We start from the raw sequence: 17,096 nt of genomic DNA, 5'->3' as shown, positions 1-17,096 counted from the left end.
TCCTCCACAGGACCATCGCGGCACCTTCCCCCTCGCGAACTGCATCGCCGCCGTCCACCGCAGTGTGCTCCCTCTATTTCGTTTCTACCTTCTCAATCTGATCAAAGACACCTTCACTAGAAAACACATGTATAAGGAGATACATTCAGGAGAGACATTCACAAAGACACTTTCATTAGACACAGCCATAAAAAAGACACTTCTATTAGACACATCCACAAAGACACTTCTATTAAACACAGCCATAAATAAGAGTTGGCAAGAATTGGTAGAATCCTTATTGATTACATAGCGAAATTGTTTAGAATAATCCTCCTAAAGATATAGTTAGCATCTTAGTTGATGATGAACAAAAATTTACTTTATCCCAACTAGTTTGTATTTAGATTTTTTCTTTCAAACTTAAACCCCGTTTTAATACCAATTTTTTTATATAAAATTAATAATTAAAAGTTATTAAATAATAATTTAGATAAATTTATTAAATTATTAAATTATTTTTAACTATCAACTTTTCATTAAATTAATTGCCCACCTGAATTTCTTCCCACTAGAGTGAGTAGCATATGTCATGTGATAGTGATTCTGATGTGGGCAATCAGCAACGTGATCGAGGCTGCCTCCACATATTCACAACAAAAGTTAAAAACCGAGGCACCTTCCAAGAAGTTTCGTGCTTCTTCCTAGTCCCTTCTCCCATATAACACAAAAGTCACATCATTCTCACGTTCACTTCAACAACAGACACACACTCCTAACTCTCATTACGTGCAATCAACTAAAATCTCTCTCTCTCTCTCTCTCTCTCTCGATCTCGAAATGGGTGGATCGGTGTCAAGTCCTGGTGGGAGCCTAAAGAAGAGTGAGTGTGGTGTTGGGCCAACGAAAATGCTACTAAAGGTGACCGTGGAGAATAGCTTGGGAGCAATTCAGGTGCTGATGCGCCCCGAAGACACCGTCGCCGATTTGATTAAGGCAGTCTTGTCCATTTATGCCTACGAGAAGAGAAGACCACCCTTGAAGGACACTCCTCCTCACTCCTACGACCTTCACTACTCTCCCTTCACCCTCCAAAGTACGTTATTTAATTCACCTTCAATCCAATCATCCTATGCTCTACATATATACACCCAACCATTCACTATTGGGCTGGTGCAGGTTTGAATCCAAATGACAAGTTGAAAAACCTCGGTTCAAGAAATTTCTTTCTCTGTTCGAGACCTCCTACCTTTTAATTCTGGCTAATTAACGGACGCCCATTCATTCGTTGATTCATTCTTGCATGCATTTCCCAACAGTTTATTTTAATTATTGCATATTTAATTTCCCTTTGAACTAGCACATTGTTGCATTCCTTTTTTACGATCATTGTGTATACTAATGTAATCATATTGCAATGTTGGCATGTCGTCATGAAACTATGGACAAACTTCTAGAGAGAGTGCACTTTTCTGTGCTTCCCTTATTTTAAATTATCTTTGTGAGTTTGGTCAAGTTTTGGATACGTGCGTGGAGGTATGTCTGAATACATCAGGTAATAAGTACTATCTAGTAGTGCAACATTGAATGGCTTTGTTGTATATATGTGCATTGCTCCTGTCTTACAGAATTTAAAATACAATATAGGAGTAATTTATTTGAGAGTATATGTGTCTATTAGTATTTTCGTCCACATGCACTAGCAGAGTCAAAATATTTCTTGCAAGCTTTGAATCTCATACTCTCATCACCACCGAATGTAACATCTGGCCATGATTGATTTATTTTTTTGTCCTGTTGTCTTGTCTTATTCTTCGTTCCTTCAACCATTCTATTCTTTTTTATTTTTAAGATTTTTATACATACATCATATCGTTAATATCGTTAATTTCTCAAATAAAAAATAAAAAAATAAAAAAATTTATTATTTTTTTGCCAACGATCCTGCATTATCAATTCAATACTTTTAGTCTAATAATCCAACAATATATTTTTCATTTACACTTTAACACTTTTAAATATTATTGATCGGCCAAAATTAATAAATTCTTTGAGTTTCTAGCATTCCTCCTTCTCTAATTAGTAATTACTCAACTAAACGCTTTTCAATGCGGTTCATGTATGTATAACAATTTTTGGGACTGAGAGGGGCTAGGAAAATGGTACACGACAATATAATAATACTTTGGCCGTGACTACATTATTTGACATTAACATAGAGATTAACCATATAATTAAAGCTTGTGATGATCTCCGCTTGTATAAAAGTGATTTATTTTAGAAGCAATTAATTATTATCTTACCTAGAATAGCACTTGGGTCAAAGTGTGGCCTTTGATCTTAATATTTATCCACTTAAGGCCAAAAATAAAATTGCAACATATTTTTGAAGGCAGTTATGATAGTAGTGTATTAGTTTGAAATAAGATAGGTTGACCAAAAAGAAACAATAGTAGGAGTGTTTTGTGTATGTTGTTTGATGGGCGGTGTGTTTGTGGGGTGTGGCGTAGATATCTGAGATTGGTGACAGAGACAAAGAGAGAGCTGAGGTTAGAGGCTGAATGAATCTGAAAATTAAGGAGAAACAGGAGAGAGAAGAGAGATGGGGGACATATTAGCGTGGCTCATCTCCTTCTTGCTCCTCTTTTCCTTACTGGCCCTCCTCATTTACCAGGTCCATCTCCATCTCTATCTATGAATTCAATCTCCCTCGCTTATGGTTCATATTCATATTTGTGTTGCAGCTAATGTGCCTGGCAGACCTGGAATTCGATTACATAAATGCCTATGACTCCTCTTCTCGAATCAACATGGTGGTCTTACCCGAGTTCATTATTCAGGCTCTCCTTACCTCTTTCTACCTTGTTAACTCCCATTGGATATTGACACTTCTGTCTCTTCCTTACCTCTGCTTCAATCTCCATTTGTCAGTACCTACTTACTTTACTTTCACGTGACTTGGCACCTTCTTTTCTTTTTATTTAATGTGTTGGAAATGATATATATCAGATATAGGCAAAGAAAGCATTTAGTTGATGTTACAGAGATATTCAACAATCTGTCCTGGGAAAAGAAGCACCGCCTCCTCAAACTCATCTATCTTGTTTTCTCCCTTTTCCTCTCTCTATTTTGGTATACTTACTTATTATCTCAAACAATGCCTCTCTTTTTTGTATTACAATAAAAATGTATATTCTTAATTCAACGTTCCCTTTGATGCAGGATGATCTACAACTCACTCGATTGAACGATACACTTGTTTGTTTCTTGAAATCCATGCTCCGGACGATGGGTATGTGTATATATGTATGTATATGAGTTCAATTCATGAAAATAAGATATAGTTATAAGGAAAATCAGTATGAAAATGCTGCATACCTTTCATACTCATTTGATCACATTGGATTTACTCCATTAATTAGTTGCATGATATGGGAAAGTGTTAATAATATCTCGTAGGACTAGCATAGCAAATGTATCTTGGTTTTTCTTTCTGTCTTCTTCGCAAAGTTAAATTAATTAAAATGTATGAGGCTGACGAATCATAGGATCGACTATTGCTATTTAATTGCATGACATGATGACAGAAATAACATCAATATGTTCAAATCAATGGGACAAAAAAATGTAAGTCAATTAGTAATTGTGGTAATAGAAAGGAATAATCAGGAAGGATTTCGAAATGAAAGACGATGGAGAGTCTTAAATTACTTGTATAATTTCCATATAGAGAAAATTTTAAATTCATTTTATCATTTTGATAATTTAGGGAATAACCATTACTATCCAAAGTCCAAACGTGCTCCTTAGGGATCAGAAGCATTCCTAACTAGCTTAGCTACACCTCAATTCTACATGAACAATAACCCGGCATGCTAAGAACTAAGAGGGACAAACTCTATGGATATTAAATAAGCATGAAACTAGGGAAATTAGTAATCCCATTACAATGAGCTCTAGCAAATGCAGATTTGAATTGATTTGATGAAACTAGCCCCCAGGAAATGACACATTGATATCAGTTGGGTTACTCCAGGAAGAGCAAGTTCAGAGATTAGCATGAGCAGCGGGTGGCATGGCTGTTGATATTACCTCAAATTTCTGCTTTTTGGGGTTTGATTGCTGTTTGCTTGCCTGCGAGAAAACTGCCTACCACAACCTGGGGAGGATGTATATCAATGAATTGATGAACATTGTCATTGCCCTGCACTCGCAACTAACTAACTAACTAACTGCTAATGGGAGTGCATAGTAGCTACCTGCTCAGGACTTGCAGCAACCAATAGACCAACTACTCCGCACTCGCAACTAACTAACTAACTAACTGCTAATGGGAGTGCATAGTAGCTACCTGCTCAGGACTTGCAGCAACCAATAGACCAACTACTCCGCCGCCTACAACACGTCCATCCGGACTTGCTAAGGAAATACTCATGCCACCGGATCTGCTCCGTGTTCCACCATTATCATTTGGCATGAATAATCCGCTCAAAGACAGAATTTGAAACCGTCCCTGTTTAACAACACAATAATACAGAACCATCTTTTCATGATTCGAAGGTAAAAAACATAGCAGAAACAGCCAATGAGTAAGAAGGTGCAAATGAATCAATACTTTTTCATTGCACTGGTGATCCAGGTTGCATAAATACTCACCTCGTATGTCAGTGTACCTCCGGAAGAATCAGGTTGACGAAGTGTCACAATACATATAGCTCGTGGTCCTTGCTGAGAAAACGATATTATCTTCATGGTAACATCCTAATCAGAATCAATAAGAAAACCACTATTTGTCAACAGTGCATACATGCTTTCCGTTTTCCAGTTTTAACACCAAGATAAATAATATAATTATGACACTGCCAAGATAGGAAGTTATGAAGACGAGTATGGAAATATAAAAATGCATTATTGATTGCATCATAGAAGCTCAGCATGGTCAATGAGTATAGTTGATACTCACCTCCCCGGAATTAGCAGTGATGATATGGGGGGTAAAATTAGCACCGATTGACGAGCATCCAACCCACTCGCCTAAAAACAAAGGTCAGAAGTTTCAAAACTTAATTAATCATTTCAGACATGAAGATGCTCCTTATGAAAATGTAATTTAAATTCACAAGGCCGGGTACCATAAAAAGAATGTGTATTTACTATCTAGACCTGAAGTGCAATGGAAATAGGTTGAAGCAAAATCATTTATATTTATGACTTATATTAATGCAAGTACCACCAACATACGAAGCTTAACACTATTACAATTCAATTTTAGTTGAGCTTTAATTTTCTTACCCCCATAACAGACCAGAGAGCATGTGGAAGACAGTAGCAGATTATATTTTAGCAGGAAGAAGTAGCATAACAAGATCCTATCTCCCATTCAGAACTAGAAACTCTCATGATTTGGGTGGTTCGAACTACCAAAGAAAAGAGCTACTATAACAAATGACAGAGAATCCACGGTTTCATACTAGCTCAGTTACTTTTCAGATGAATACTGGCACAAGGCTAATTGAGGCGCATCACAGGTCCCGCAAATTCATTGGTTACGACTTACGATACAAGGAAATGGGGTTCCAACATAACACGCACCCGCACACAATCTCACAATCTAGTACCTAGTACCTATACTTAACAAACAAGAAACAAGCATGCTTTTTTGTCATCAGTACCCAACAAATACTTTTAGTGTCACTCACACTTTACAGTTTACACAGTTAACAGTGAAAGCCAAATTCAAAAACACAAATATAAAAGGCCAAGAGCAAGAGGTTTTCTTCATTGTACCTGTTCCGTTCAGGTCTAGCCGAGGTATATCTCTCCCAGCGAGGCTGCTAATCTATTGGTGGAGCTATACGTCGTCTGGAAGGTAGCCTTCAGGAATAACCTCGGCACGATGAAACACGGCGGCGGGAGCACCTGCAAAAAGTATTCCGACGCTCAAGTAAGTATGTGAACTATAAGAGATGAAAGTAATGAATTAGAGTGAGTTTTGTGACCTGTATTTTAAGGGTTGCTTGGCTTGTTTTATAGATGAGTGGGGGGATCGTTCTTCCTTGCGTTTATTCCGATATCTAAGGTGAGTGCCGTTGTTAGTAACGGACTGGAGATGATATTAGTCACGTATGTAATTTGTGTTTGAGTTCCGTTTTAGGTTTTGATATGAGTTCCGAAATATTTGGTCGGTTAGGATGAAAGGATAGTTGCCGAGTTCTTAGGGGTACACGTCATAGCCCCCAAGCTTGTTTGTCTCCATGTTTTGGGTGACAGGCAAGCTTTGATTAGCTGGGTTTTTTCTTTGGTTTTTTGTTTAGGTTGGTTGTTTGGCCGTTGGGCCTGTTATGGGTCTTGGGAGTCAAGGGAAGTCAAGGGTTTCCTGTCTTGTTTGGCGTGTCGCGATTAATGCATCCCTTTGGTTTTTCGAGGCATTTAACGGTTGTCACTTGGTTTACTCACTAAGTTAGTGGGCTTGGTAATATCATTTGGTTTTTGGTTTTGGAACTGATGGTTTGCTGCCTCATCTTCTTTTGGTTTTAATCTTCGACTATGACTTCTAGAGGTTAGTTTTTTCTTTCACATTTACTGTTTTTTGCTTTTGTTATGACGAAAGAGAAAGAAAAAAAAGATGGCTGTTGAGGAGAAGAAAGATAACCCATATCATTGGGTTCATGATGATGTGAAAATTCGTTCTTCTTCGTATGTTGATTTTGCATCCATACATGAACTAGAGGGTTTGAAAGTTGTGAGAGAGGGTTCTGGTGTGGGCGTTCAGTTGTTTTCCTGTTTGACTGATGATAGGGTTTTTGAAAGAAGGGGGGATTGGGAATATTTTTACATGTATGCTCCCTGTTTCACGGAATTAGGTGTTAAGTTACCTTTCTCTGCTTTCGAGTGTGACTTGTTGACCCAACTAAACTGTGCGCCCTCTCAACTACATCCAAATTCTTGGGCATTTCTTCGCGCTTTTCAGTGCTTAATGGAGTTATTATCTTTTCCTTGCTCCCTTTCTTTATTCTTTTCGCTGTTTCAATCTAAAGGGGTTAGGAAGGGGTTGTGGATATGTCTGAGTAGTTTTCCCGGCCGTTCCCTCTTCTTGCTTTATAAATCTTCTTTCAAAATTTTTAAATCTTTGTTTGTTAAGGTCCGGTCGTTGGAGGCCGAGTATCCTTTTTATCTGGATGACGAGCTCATAGAAATGTTTCCATTGTACTGGTGTTCGGAGCCATGTCAAATCTTAGAGGCTACTGAGTGAAGTGAGGAGGAGGAGTGCTTGCTAGAGTTTCTGATAGAATGTTTTGCTGATGGGGTGTGTTTATCAATTCCCGAACTCCTTCGCCTGCATGATGCGGGTGATAATGAGGGTTTGAAAGCTTACATATGTAACGATGGTTGATGTACTGCTGTTGTTTACTTGTTTCGTTTATCTGACTGTTCTCCTTTGTGCAGGTGGGCGAGCTCCTCTTCTTGATCCCTCCCGATTTCAATCTTTTTTGAAGAAGAAAAAGGAAAAGGATGCTGCGGTTTCTGGGGTTCCCAAGGATGGTGGTGGTGAGGTGGCTCAATCCACTGCTCAGCCCATGTCATCACATAAGAGGAAAAGGGATGAAATGAATCAATCTCTGGAGGTTATTTCTGAATGTGATAAGGATGTTGCGGGTGGTGCTAAGTCTGTATTTGATCGGAAAAAGGCGGCTTCATGGATTCATACCTGGGACGAGCACTCATTCTCTGTGGAGTGACCAGTTCCCCATAGCCAAGCTCTCCAATAGGGTTTCTCAGTACCCTGGCGATATGCTCATGACTCGCCGTATTGGAATGGAGGGTATGGGAAAGTTCATTCAGGTTAGTTTTTGTCTTTGTTTACTCGATTTCTTTTTCCCCTCTTTTTTACCGCCTTTGTTCATATGCTTCCATGTTGCCATTGATAGATTGTTGCCTCTCGTTTGATGTGCATTGGCTGCACTACTGAATTGATCATAGCTGAGCAGCAGGCTAGTATGGGAAGAGTTGCCGAGTTGGATAAGTTGTTGAAGGATAAAGATACTGTGATGGAGAAGGCTTTGAAGGAGAAAGACGAGGCGATTGTGGATGCAACGACGAAGTTGAAGTCATCTGAGGACGAGGTTAATCATCTTACAGACCAGATTCGACTTTTGCAGTCCGACATTAAGGATAGTGACCTGGCTAAAGGTCAGCTGACTTCTCGAGTTCATGAGTTGGAAGAGTTGGGTATGGAAATGTTTGCCTCAGGTTTTGACCGAGCCGTGAGCTAATTCAATGTGTTAGCTCCTGAGTTCGATTGTTCTCGGCTGGATGTGACGAAAAAAGTTGTTGATGGGAAGCTTGTTGTGGATGGGACGGTGGAGGATCATGATGAAAATGTCCCGCTCCCTTAGTTTGTTTTGTTTGTGTATCTTTTGGTTTGTTTGATTTATGTAGTATGACTTTTGTTTGTTGTTTTGGATTTGAGATACTTTGTTTGTGCTGACCAAGGTTGGATCAGTTTGACAGTTTGATATTTTGATAATGCATATAATTGTGGCATTTTGGTTTTGATGTTTATTTATGTAAAAGTAGGATAAAGATAATAGGCAGTTAGAAATAGATAGGATAAAAGATCAGATTGCTCATTGATCGGTATTAACTTGATTTTGATATTTTGGGCGTCTGGCCTCATTAAAACCCTCCTTAAGTAAAACCCTGACTTGGGAAAAAAAACCTCTAAGGGGGAAAAAGAGTACCTTCATCCGCGTACTTTACAGTTCATGACCTGTACAATTTCAGAGAAGAGATATTCCAGTTCCCAGATATTGAGTTGCCCTGTAGTGTTTGCAGTTGGTAAGCCCCCATCCCGAGTACTTTTGTGATCCGGAATGGGCCTTCCCAGTTTGCGGCGAGCTTTCCATGTGAAGGAGGTCGTCTGGCTTCTTCTGTTCGTCTGAGGACTAAGTCGCCCTCCTCGAATGTCCTCGGCACCACTCTCTTATTGTGCTTTCTTTCTGCCAGTTGTTTCTGGGCTCTCTGTTTAATGGCGGCGATTTCCCTGTCCTCTTCTGTCAGATCAAGCTCGGCATTTCTTGTGCTTATGTTATGTTGTTCATCGTATAGTTTGGTTCTTAATATGGGAACTCTGACCTCTACAGGGATTAATGCCTCTGACCCATAGACTAGCTTGAAGGGTGTTTCGCCCGTGATGGTTTGTATTGTGGTGTTGTAACTCCACAACACTTCTGGGATTAGCTCCGCCCATTCTCCTTTCACATTATCGAGCTTTTTCTTTATTGCCTGCAGTATAACTCGGTTAGCAGCTTCGGCCTGCCCATTGGTTTGTGGGTGTTCGACCGAGCTAAAATAATGTTGTATATTAAAATTTTTTAGAAATGAGCCGAGCTTATTATCTGTAAATTGTCTACCATTGTCTGATATTATTTCCCTTGGTATTCCAAATCGGCATATGATATTTTTCCATATGAAAGATCGTACCTTTTTGGCTGTTATTTTTGCTAGCGGTTGTGCTTCTATCCATTTTGAAAAATAATCTATTGATACTAAGAAATTTTACCTGGCCTGGCGCTATTGGAAACGGGCCGAGAATATCGAGACCCCATCTGTGGAAAGGCCAGCTTACCTCCATGCTGTGTAATACCTCGGCAGGCTTTGTAGAGATGGCGGCATGTTTTTTGCATTTGTCACATGTTTTGACCTTTGTTATGCAATCTCTTTTCATGGTCGGCCAATAATATCCTGTTTGGACGATCTTTGCTGCGAGAGCTCGTCCCCCGATGTGGTTCCCACATACGCCCTCATGAATTTCGTCTATCACCTCTTTTGCCTCATCTTTATTTAGGCATTTTAGTAATGGTTGTGAGAAACCGCGTCTGTATAGTTCTCCTGCTATGTTTGTGTAGAGACTTGCTTTTCGTTTGAAGTGTTGCGGGTTGAGGTCGTCTTTGGGTATGATACCTGCATTGATGTACTCAAAGAAAGGTGTTCTCCAGTCGCGGAGGTGGTTAATGCTCGTTATAGATAATAGTTCAATGCTGGGTTTTTTAAGTGTGAGTTGTGATAATGCTGATGTTTGTGTGTCCGCCCTAGTAGCGGCAAGTTTGGATAATATGTCTGCTCTAACATTCTTTTCTCTATGCACATGTAGAATAATGAATGAACTAAACTTTGAAATGAGATTCTTTGCTATGAGCCAATATCGCTCTAGCAAGGGATCTTTTACCTGAAATTCTTCTCGGATTTGTTGCACCACCGAGAGGGAATCACAATGTACTGTCAGGCTTTGTACTTGGAGGTTTAGGGCAAGCTTGAGTCCTGCTATGAGGGCCTCATATTCGGCCTGATTGTTGCTTGTTGGAAAGTGGAACTGGAGGGATTGTTCGGCTACCACTTTGTCCCCTTCTTTCGGGATTATCCCAGCTCCGCTTCCTCCTCGGCTGGACGCCCCGTCAACGTGTAACTCCCAGGGTTTATTGTGCTCGTCCGGGGTTAGTTCTGAGATGAAGTCTGCGAGGACCTGTGCTTTCAATGCCGACCTTGGTTGAAATTGGATATCGAATTCCGAGAGCTCGATAGACCATTTGGTCAGATGTCCAGTGGTGCACGAATTGTAAATCACACTTTTCACAACTTGTACCACTAACCAGCAAGTGCACTGGGTCGTCCAAGTAATACCTTACGTGAGTAAGGGTCGATCCCACGGAGATTGTTGGCTTGAAGCAATCTATGGTTATCTTGTAAATCTTAGTCAGGAGATTAATAATAAAAATTACTTTTGTTATGAAAACTAAATAACATGAAATAAATGTTACTTGTTGTGCAGTAGTGGAGAACAGATTGAGATTTTGGAGATGCTCTGTCTTCTGAATCTCCGTTTTCCTACTGTCTTCTTCTTCACGCACGTAAGACTCCTTCCATGGCAAGCTGTATGTTGGTGGATCACCGTTGTCAGTGGCTACCATCCGTCCTATCAGTTAAAATGGTCCAAATACGCTGTCACCGTATGGCTAATCATCTGTCGGTTCTCACTCATGTTGGAATAGGATCCATTGATCCTTTTGCGTCTGTCACTACGCCTAGCACTCGTGAGTTTGAAGCTCGTCACAGTCATCCCATCCCAGATCCTACTCGGAATACCACAGACAAGGTTTAGACTTTCTGGATCTCAGAAATGGCCGCCAATAATTCTAGCCTATACCACGAAGACTCTGATCTCACGGATTCGAATGCTCTGTTGTCAGGAGAGGCAATCAAACTCGTGAACCAGGAATAAAAGAGATACACACTCAATCTAAGGTAGAACGGAAGTGGTTGTCAGGCACGCGTTCATAGGTTGAGAATGGTGATGAGTGTCACGGATCATCACATACATCATGGTTAAGTGCGAGTGAATATCTTAGAACAGAAACAAGCGTGTTTGAATAGAAAACAGAAGTACTTGTATTAATTCATCGAGGCACAGCAGAGCTCCTCACCCCCAATCATGGAGTTTAGAGACTCATGCCGTAGAGATACAATGTAAAACGTGAAAATGTCATGAGGTACAAAATAAATCTCTAAAAGTTGTTTAAATACTAAACTAGTAACCTAGGTTTACAGAAAATGAGTAAACTATGATAGATAGTGCAGAAATCCACTTCCGGGGCCCACTTGGTGTGTGCTGGGGCTGAAACTTGAGCTTTACACGTGCCTAGGCTGTTTCTGGAGTTAAACGCCAGGTTGTAACCTGTTTTGGGCGTTTAACTCCAACTTGTAACCTGTTTCTGGCGTTTAACGCCAGAATAGGGCAGAGAACTGGCGTTGAACACCAGTTTGTATCATTTAAACTCGGGCAAAGTATAAACTATTATATATTTCTAGAAAGCCCTGGATGTCTACTTTCCAACGTAATTGAGAGCGCGCCATTTGAACTCTTGTAGCTCTAGAAAATCCATTTCGAGTGCAGGGAGGTCAGAATCCAACAGCATCTGCAGTCCTTTTTTAGCCTCTGAATCAAATTTTGCTCAGGTCCCTCAATTTCAGCCAGAAAATACCTGAAATCACCGAAAAACACACAAACTCCTAGTGAAGTCCAGAAATGTGAATTTTGCATAAAAACTAATAAAAATATAGTAAAAACTAACTAAATCATACTAAAAACTATGTAAAAACAATGCCAAAAAGCGTATAAATTATCCGCTCATCACAACACCAAACTTAAATTGTTGCTTGTCCCGAAGCAATTGAAAATCAAATAGGATAAAAAGAAGAAAATATACTATAAGTTCCAAAATATCAATGAAACTTAGCTCCAATCAGATGAGCGGGACTAGTAGCTTTTTGCCTCTTGAATAGTTTTGGCATCTCACTTTATCCATTGAAGTTCAGAATGATTAGCATCTATAGAAACTTAGAATTTAGATAGTGTTATTGATTCTCCTAGTTCCGTATGTTGATTCTTGAACACAGCTACTTTATGAGTCTTGGCCGTGGCCCTAAGCACTCTGTTTTCCAGTATTACCACCGGATACATACATGCCACAGACACATAACTGGGTGAACCTTTTCGGATTGTGACTCAGCTTTGCTAAAGTCCCTAATTAGAGGTGTCCAGGGTTCTTAAGCACACTCTGTTTTTGCTTTGGACCTTGACTTTAACCGCTCAGTCTCAAGTTTTCACTTGACACCTTCACGCCACAAGCACATGGTTAGGGACAGCTTGGTTTAGCCGCTTAGGCCAGAATTTTATTCCTTTAGGCCCTCCTATCCATTAATGCTCAAAGCCTTGGATCCTTTTTACCCTTGCCTTTTGGTTTTAAGGGCTATTGGCTTTTTTCTGCTTGCTTTTTCTTTTTCTTTCTCCTTTTTTTTTTCACAAGCTTTTGTATTCACTGCTTTTTCTTGCTTCAAGAATCAATTTTTTTTATTTTTCAGATTATCAATAACATTTCTCCTTTTCATCATTCTTTTAAGAGCCAACATATTTAACATTCATAAACAACAATATCAAAAGACATATGCACTGTTCAAGCATTCATTCAGAAAATAGAAAGTATTGTCACCACATCAAAATAATTAAACTAGTTTCAAGGATGAATTCAGAATCATGTACTTCTTGTTCTTTTGTAATTAAAACATTTTTCATTTAAGAAAGGTGATGGATTCATAGGACATTCATAACCTTAAGGCATAGACTCTAATCTTTATTCATTATTTACTAGAAATAATATAAAATAGGCATAAAAGTAGACAATTAGTAAGAAAGGAAATTAAAGATATAAAGACAAATGACTCTAATTCTAAGACTCATGTACTTTTAAAATAGATAAAAGGTTATCACAGAGTTAGGACTCAACAACCTTTGCTTTGGGAGGTAGATGCCTCTTTAGTCTGTGGGGTGCTTGGCCCTTCAAGAGATAGCTTCTGGCGCTTCAGCTCTTTCAGTTTACGCCCTTGCTCTTCTTGTTCCCTAAGCAGTTTGCAGAGCATGCTGTTTTGATTTTGCTGCTCTTCCTTCAGTTGGTCCACATCTTCTTGCAACTTGGTGACAGATGCTTCTAGGCGCTCCTAGTATTCAATTTGAGGAATTTTCGGGAGGAACTCCTGTGCTCTCCTCTTGATGGGGTCATCCTGCACTTGTCCTTCCATTGATTTTTTTGTGATTGGTTGCTCAACTGGGATATACTTATCTACTCCCATTTTTACCCCAGCATCTTTGCATAACAGAGAGATCAAGCTTGGATAAGCCAATTTGGCATCTTTGGAGTTCTTGTTTGCAATTTTGTAGAGCTCACAAGAAATCAGCTGATGAACTTTCACTTCTTTTTCTAGCATAATGCAATGAATCATCACTGCTCTTTTGATGGTGACTTCAGAGCGGTTGCTAGTGGGCAGTATAGAGCACCCAATAAAGTCCATCCAGCCTCTGGCGACTGGTTTGAGATCTCCTCTTTTGAGTTTGTTTGGGACACCCTTTGTGTTGGTTGTCCATTTGGCTCTAGGGAGGCATATGTCCTCTAGGATTTTGTCCAAGCTCTGATTTGGTCTCATCATTCTCCTATTAAAGGAGTCTGGGTCATCTTGCAGTTGAGGCAGCTTGAAGATCTCCCTTATTTTGTCAGGGTGGGTGTGAACAATCTTCCCTCTGACCAGAGTTCGATAGTCATAGAATACGGTTCCAGCTATTCTCTGCCTGTCTGTTTTCCACATATTAGAGTAGAATTCCTGAACCATGTTTCTTCCCACCTTTGTTTCAGAATTAGCTAGGACTTCCCAGCTCCTGTTTCGAATTTGCTCTTGGATCTCTGGACATTCGTCTTCTTTCAGATCGAATTTAACTTCCAGGATCACTGACCTTAGACCCATTATTTTGTAGTAATGGTCTGAATGTTCTTTGGTTAAGAACTTCCCTTGATTCCAAAGTAGTTTTGGAATATTCTCTTTCTTGCCTCTTGAGTTAGTTTGTTTTCCTTTAGGAGCCATGATCTTGGTGGGTATTGGCTTAGTGATCACGGATAAACACACCAAACTTAGAGGTTTGCTTGTCCTCAAGCAAAAGAAAAGAAAGGAGAGGGATAGAGGGAGAGCCAAGTTCGAATTTGTGGAGGAGAGGGGGGCGAACGAGGATTTAAAGATAGGGGGTGGGTTTTCGAAAATCTTTTAAAAAGATGTAATTTAAAATTGAAAAGATATGAAAGATATTTAAAAAAATAGATTTGTTCTAAAAATATTGTGAATATTTGAAAAGATATTGATGAGTTTGAAAATTTTTTTTGAAAAAGATAGATTTGTTTTGAAAAAGATTTGAGAAGAGGTTGAAGAAGAATTGAGAAAGATTTAATTTTAGGATTAAGATATTTTAAAAATTTTTGGAAAAAGTTTGAAAAATAAAGGTATGGGAACATGTTTATGTAAGAAAAATGGATGGAGATATGAAATTTTGAAAAAAAAATCAAGTTGGGAACAAAAACTTCCTCCCCTCCACAATCCTGGCGTTAAACGCCCAACTGCTGCTTGTTTTGGGCGTTTAACGCCCATCTGTAGCCTCTTTTGGGCGTTTAACGCCTAGCTGTTGCTTCTGGCTGGCGTTTAACGCCTAGCTGCAGAAATCTTTCGTCACTGGGCGTTTTTCTGAACGCCCAGGATGCTGTAGGTATGGCGTTAAACGCCCAAAATGGTGCCCATTCTGGCGTTTAACGCCCAAAAAGGTATCATTACTGGCGTTTTCTTGCCAGTGAGCTCCTTCTCCCTGTTTTGTATTCTGAATCCTTCTGTAACCCTGTGAACTTATGCAATTGATTCTTTACCTTGAAGATTATTTATATTAAACTTGTATAATTAAAATAAATAAATAAATAAATAAATAAATAACTTTGCTAATGGCTGGGTTGCCTCCCAGCAAGCGCTTCTTTATTGTCTTTAGCTGGACCTTGCTGAGCTTTTAATCTAGCCTCAGCCTTGAGAACTCTTGCTCAACATTGCCTTCAAGATAATGCTTGATTCTCTGTCCATTAACAATGAATTTATTATTAGAATCAATGTCTTGAAGCTCCACATAGCCATATGGTGACACACTTGTAATCACATATGGTCCCCTCCACCGGAATTTCAGTTTCCCGGGGAATAGCCTAAGCCTAGAGTTAAACAGCAGAACCTTTTGTCCTGGTTCAAAGACTCTAGATGACAGCTTTCTGTCATGCCACCTCTTTGCTTTCTCTTTGTAAAGCTTGGCATTTTCGAAAGCAGTGAGTCTGAATTCCTCTAGCTCATTCAGCTGGAGCAATCTTTTTTCTCCAGCTAATTTGGCATCAAAGTTTAGGAATCTGGTTGCCCAGTAGGCCTTGTGCTTCAGTTCCACGGGCAGATGGCAGGCCTTACCATACACAAGCTGGTATGGAGAGGTCCCTATAGGAGTCTTGAATGCTGTTCTGTAAGCCCACAGAGCATCATCCAAGCTTCTCGCCCAATCCTGTCTATGGGTACTTACAGTCCGTTCCAGGATTCTTTTTAGTTCTCTATTAGAGAGTTCAGCTTGCCCGTTTATCTGTGGATGATATGGAGTTGCCACCTTGTGACTAATTCTATACCAGACCATAGCAGAGTAAAGCTGTTTGTTGCAGAAGTGGGTGCCCCCATCACTAATTAGTGCTCTAGGGACACCAAACCTACTGAAGATATGTTTCTGGAGGAACTTCAGCACTGTCTTAGTATCATTAGTGGGTGTGGCAATGGCCTCTACCCATTTGGATACATAGTCGACTGCCACTAGAATATAAGTGTTTGAGTATGATGGTGGGAAAGGCCCCATGAAGTTAATACCCCATACATCAAACAACTCAATCTCCAAGATTCCTTGTTGAGGCATGGCGTAACCATGAGGCAGATTACCAGCTCTTTGGCAGCTGTCACAGTTACGTACAAACTCTCAGGAATCTTTATAGAGGGTAGGCCAGTAGAAGCCACATTGGAGGACCTTGGTGGCTGTTTGCTCACCTCCGAAATGGCCTCCATATTGTGACCCATGGCAATGCCATAAGATCTTCTGTGCTTCTTCTCTAGGCACACACATTCAGATTATTTCGTCTGCACATCTCTTAAAGAGATAGGTTTCATCCCACAAGTAGTACTTTGCATCAGTAATTAATTTTTTCTTCTGTTGCCTGCTGTACTCCTTGGGTATGAACCTTGCAGCTTTATAGTTTGTAATGTCTGCAAACCATGGTGTTTCCTGAATGGCAAACAAATGCTCATCCAGAAAGGTTTCAGAGATTTCAATAGAGGGAAAGGACGCCCCTTCTACTGGTTCTATTTGGGACAGATGATCAGCCACTTGGTTTTCTGTCCCTTTTCTGTCTCTTATTTCTATATCAAACTCTTGCAAAAGCAACACCCATCTTATGAGCCTGGGTTTTGAATCCTGCTTTGTAAGTAGATATTTAAGAGCAGCATGGTCAGTGTACACAATCACTTTTGATTCTACTAAGTATGATCTAAACTTGTCAATGGCATAAACCACTACAAGCAATTCTTTTTCTGTGGTTGTGTAATTTTTCTGGGCATCATTTAAAACACGGCTAGCATAATAAATGACATGTAGAAGCTTGTCATGCCTCTGCCCCAATACTGCACCAATG

The 17,096-nt window shown here is 39.8% G+C and overlaps 4 protein-coding genes across 6 annotated transcripts in view; 3 read left to right on the top strand and 1 right to left on the bottom strand.

Moving 5' to 3' along the window:
• Nucleotides 1–736: 736 nt before the first annotated feature.
• Nucleotides 737–1,297, top strand: LOC148563432 (uncharacterized protein At4g22758-like). The gene is made up of 2 exons (XM_088488788.1): nt 737–1,075; nt 1,159–1,297. Exons 1-2 carry the CDS (start codon nt 820–822, stop codon nt 1,233–1,235), a joined length of 333 nt encoding a protein of 110 aa, XP_088344914.1. The 5' UTR covers nt 737–819; the 3' UTR covers nt 1,236–1,297.
• Nucleotides 1,298–2,512: 1,215 nt separating this feature from the next.
• LOC148563431 (protein cornichon homolog 4-like) lies at nt 2,513–7,564 on the top strand. 3 transcript variants are annotated; one of them, XM_088488787.1, is made up of 5 exons: nt 2,513–2,653; nt 2,724–2,905; nt 2,989–3,111; nt 3,202–3,271; nt 7,426–7,564. In XM_088488787.1, the coding sequence occupies exons 1-4, from the start codon at nt 2,582–2,584 to the stop codon at nt 3,224–3,226; spliced, it is 402 nt and encodes a 133-aa protein (XP_088344913.1). In that variant the 5' UTR covers nt 2,513–2,581; the 3' UTR covers nt 3,227–3,271; nt 7,426–7,564. The 3 variants fall into 3 exon arrangements, with proteins under 3 accessions (XP_088344913.1, XP_016202030.1, XP_016202031.1); XM_016346544.3 differs by lacking the exon at nt 7,426–7,564 and adding an exon at nt 3,749–3,873; XM_016346545.3 differs by lacking the exon at nt 7,426–7,564 and having other exon boundaries at nt 3,202–3,429.
• The window catches only part of LOC107640203 (AT-hook motif nuclear-localized protein 2-like), a 37,524-nt gene continuing 24,105 nt past the window's right edge, over nt 3,678–17,096 (bottom strand). Inside the window, exons 2-5 of the mRNA XM_088486805.1 lie at nt 4,943–5,013; nt 4,636–4,740; nt 4,331–4,492; nt 3,678–4,138 (exon numbers count right to left, since the gene is read on the bottom strand). Coding sequence (XP_088342931.1) covers nt 4,728–4,740; nt 4,943–5,013 — 84 coding nt within the window. The 3' untranslated portion in view covers nt 3,678–4,138; nt 4,331–4,492; nt 4,636–4,727. The remainder of the gene's footprint in view (nt 4,139–4,330; nt 4,493–4,635; nt 4,741–4,942; nt 5,014–17,096) is intronic.
• Nucleotides 7,459–8,376, top strand: LOC107643009 (uncharacterized). Its single transcript, XM_021123097.2, has 2 exons — nt 7,459–7,821; nt 7,908–8,376. The coding sequence occupies exons 1-2, from the start codon at nt 7,627–7,629 to the stop codon at nt 8,250–8,252; spliced, it is 540 nt and encodes a 179-aa protein (XP_020978756.1). The 5' UTR covers nt 7,459–7,626; the 3' UTR covers nt 8,253–8,376.

This window comes from Arachis ipaensis, chromosome B5, assembly GCF_059453495.1.
Source record: "Arachis ipaensis isolate K30076 ecotype BB chromosome B5, ASM5945349v1, whole genome shotgun sequence".
Classification (NCBI taxonomy): Eukaryota; Viridiplantae; Streptophyta; class Magnoliopsida; order Fabales; family Fabaceae; genus Arachis; species Arachis ipaensis.
Note: the sequence above shows the minus strand (reverse complement) of the source record. Positions and strands in the feature narration are given on the sequence as shown.

What these genes read in the sequence shown, in the direction of transcription:
- LOC148563432 (XM_088488788.1), top strand. Translation starts at nt 820, where the DNA reads ATGGGTGGATCGGTGTCAAGTCCTGGTGGGAGCCTAAAGAAGAGTGAG. An exon ending in CTCTCCCTTCACCCTCCAAA is followed by an intron (nt 1,076 to 1,158) that starts GTACGTTATTTA and finishes GGGCTGGTGCAG; the next exon opens with GTTTGAATCCAAATGACAAG.
- LOC148563431 (XM_088488787.1), top strand. Translation starts at nt 2,582, where the DNA reads ATGGGGGACATATTAGCGTGGCTCATCTCCTTCTTGCTCCTCTTTTCC. An exon ending in CTCTGCTTCAATCTCCATTT is followed by an intron (nt 2,906 to 2,988) that starts GTCAGTACCTAC and finishes GATATATATCAG; the next exon opens with ATATAGGCAAAGAAAGCATT. An exon ending in CTTTTCCTCTCTCTATTTTG is followed by an intron (nt 3,112 to 3,201) that starts GTATACTTACTT and finishes CCTTTGATGCAG; the next exon opens with GATGATCTACAACTCACTCG.
- LOC107643009 (XM_021123097.2), top strand. Translation starts at nt 7,627, where the DNA reads ATGTTGCGGGTGGTGCTAAGTCTGTATTTGATCGGAAAAAGGCGGCTT. An exon ending in GTATGGGAAAGTTCATTCAG is followed by an intron (nt 7,822 to 7,907) that starts GTTAGTTTTTGT and finishes TGCCATTGATAG; the next exon opens with ATTGTTGCCTCTCGTTTGAT.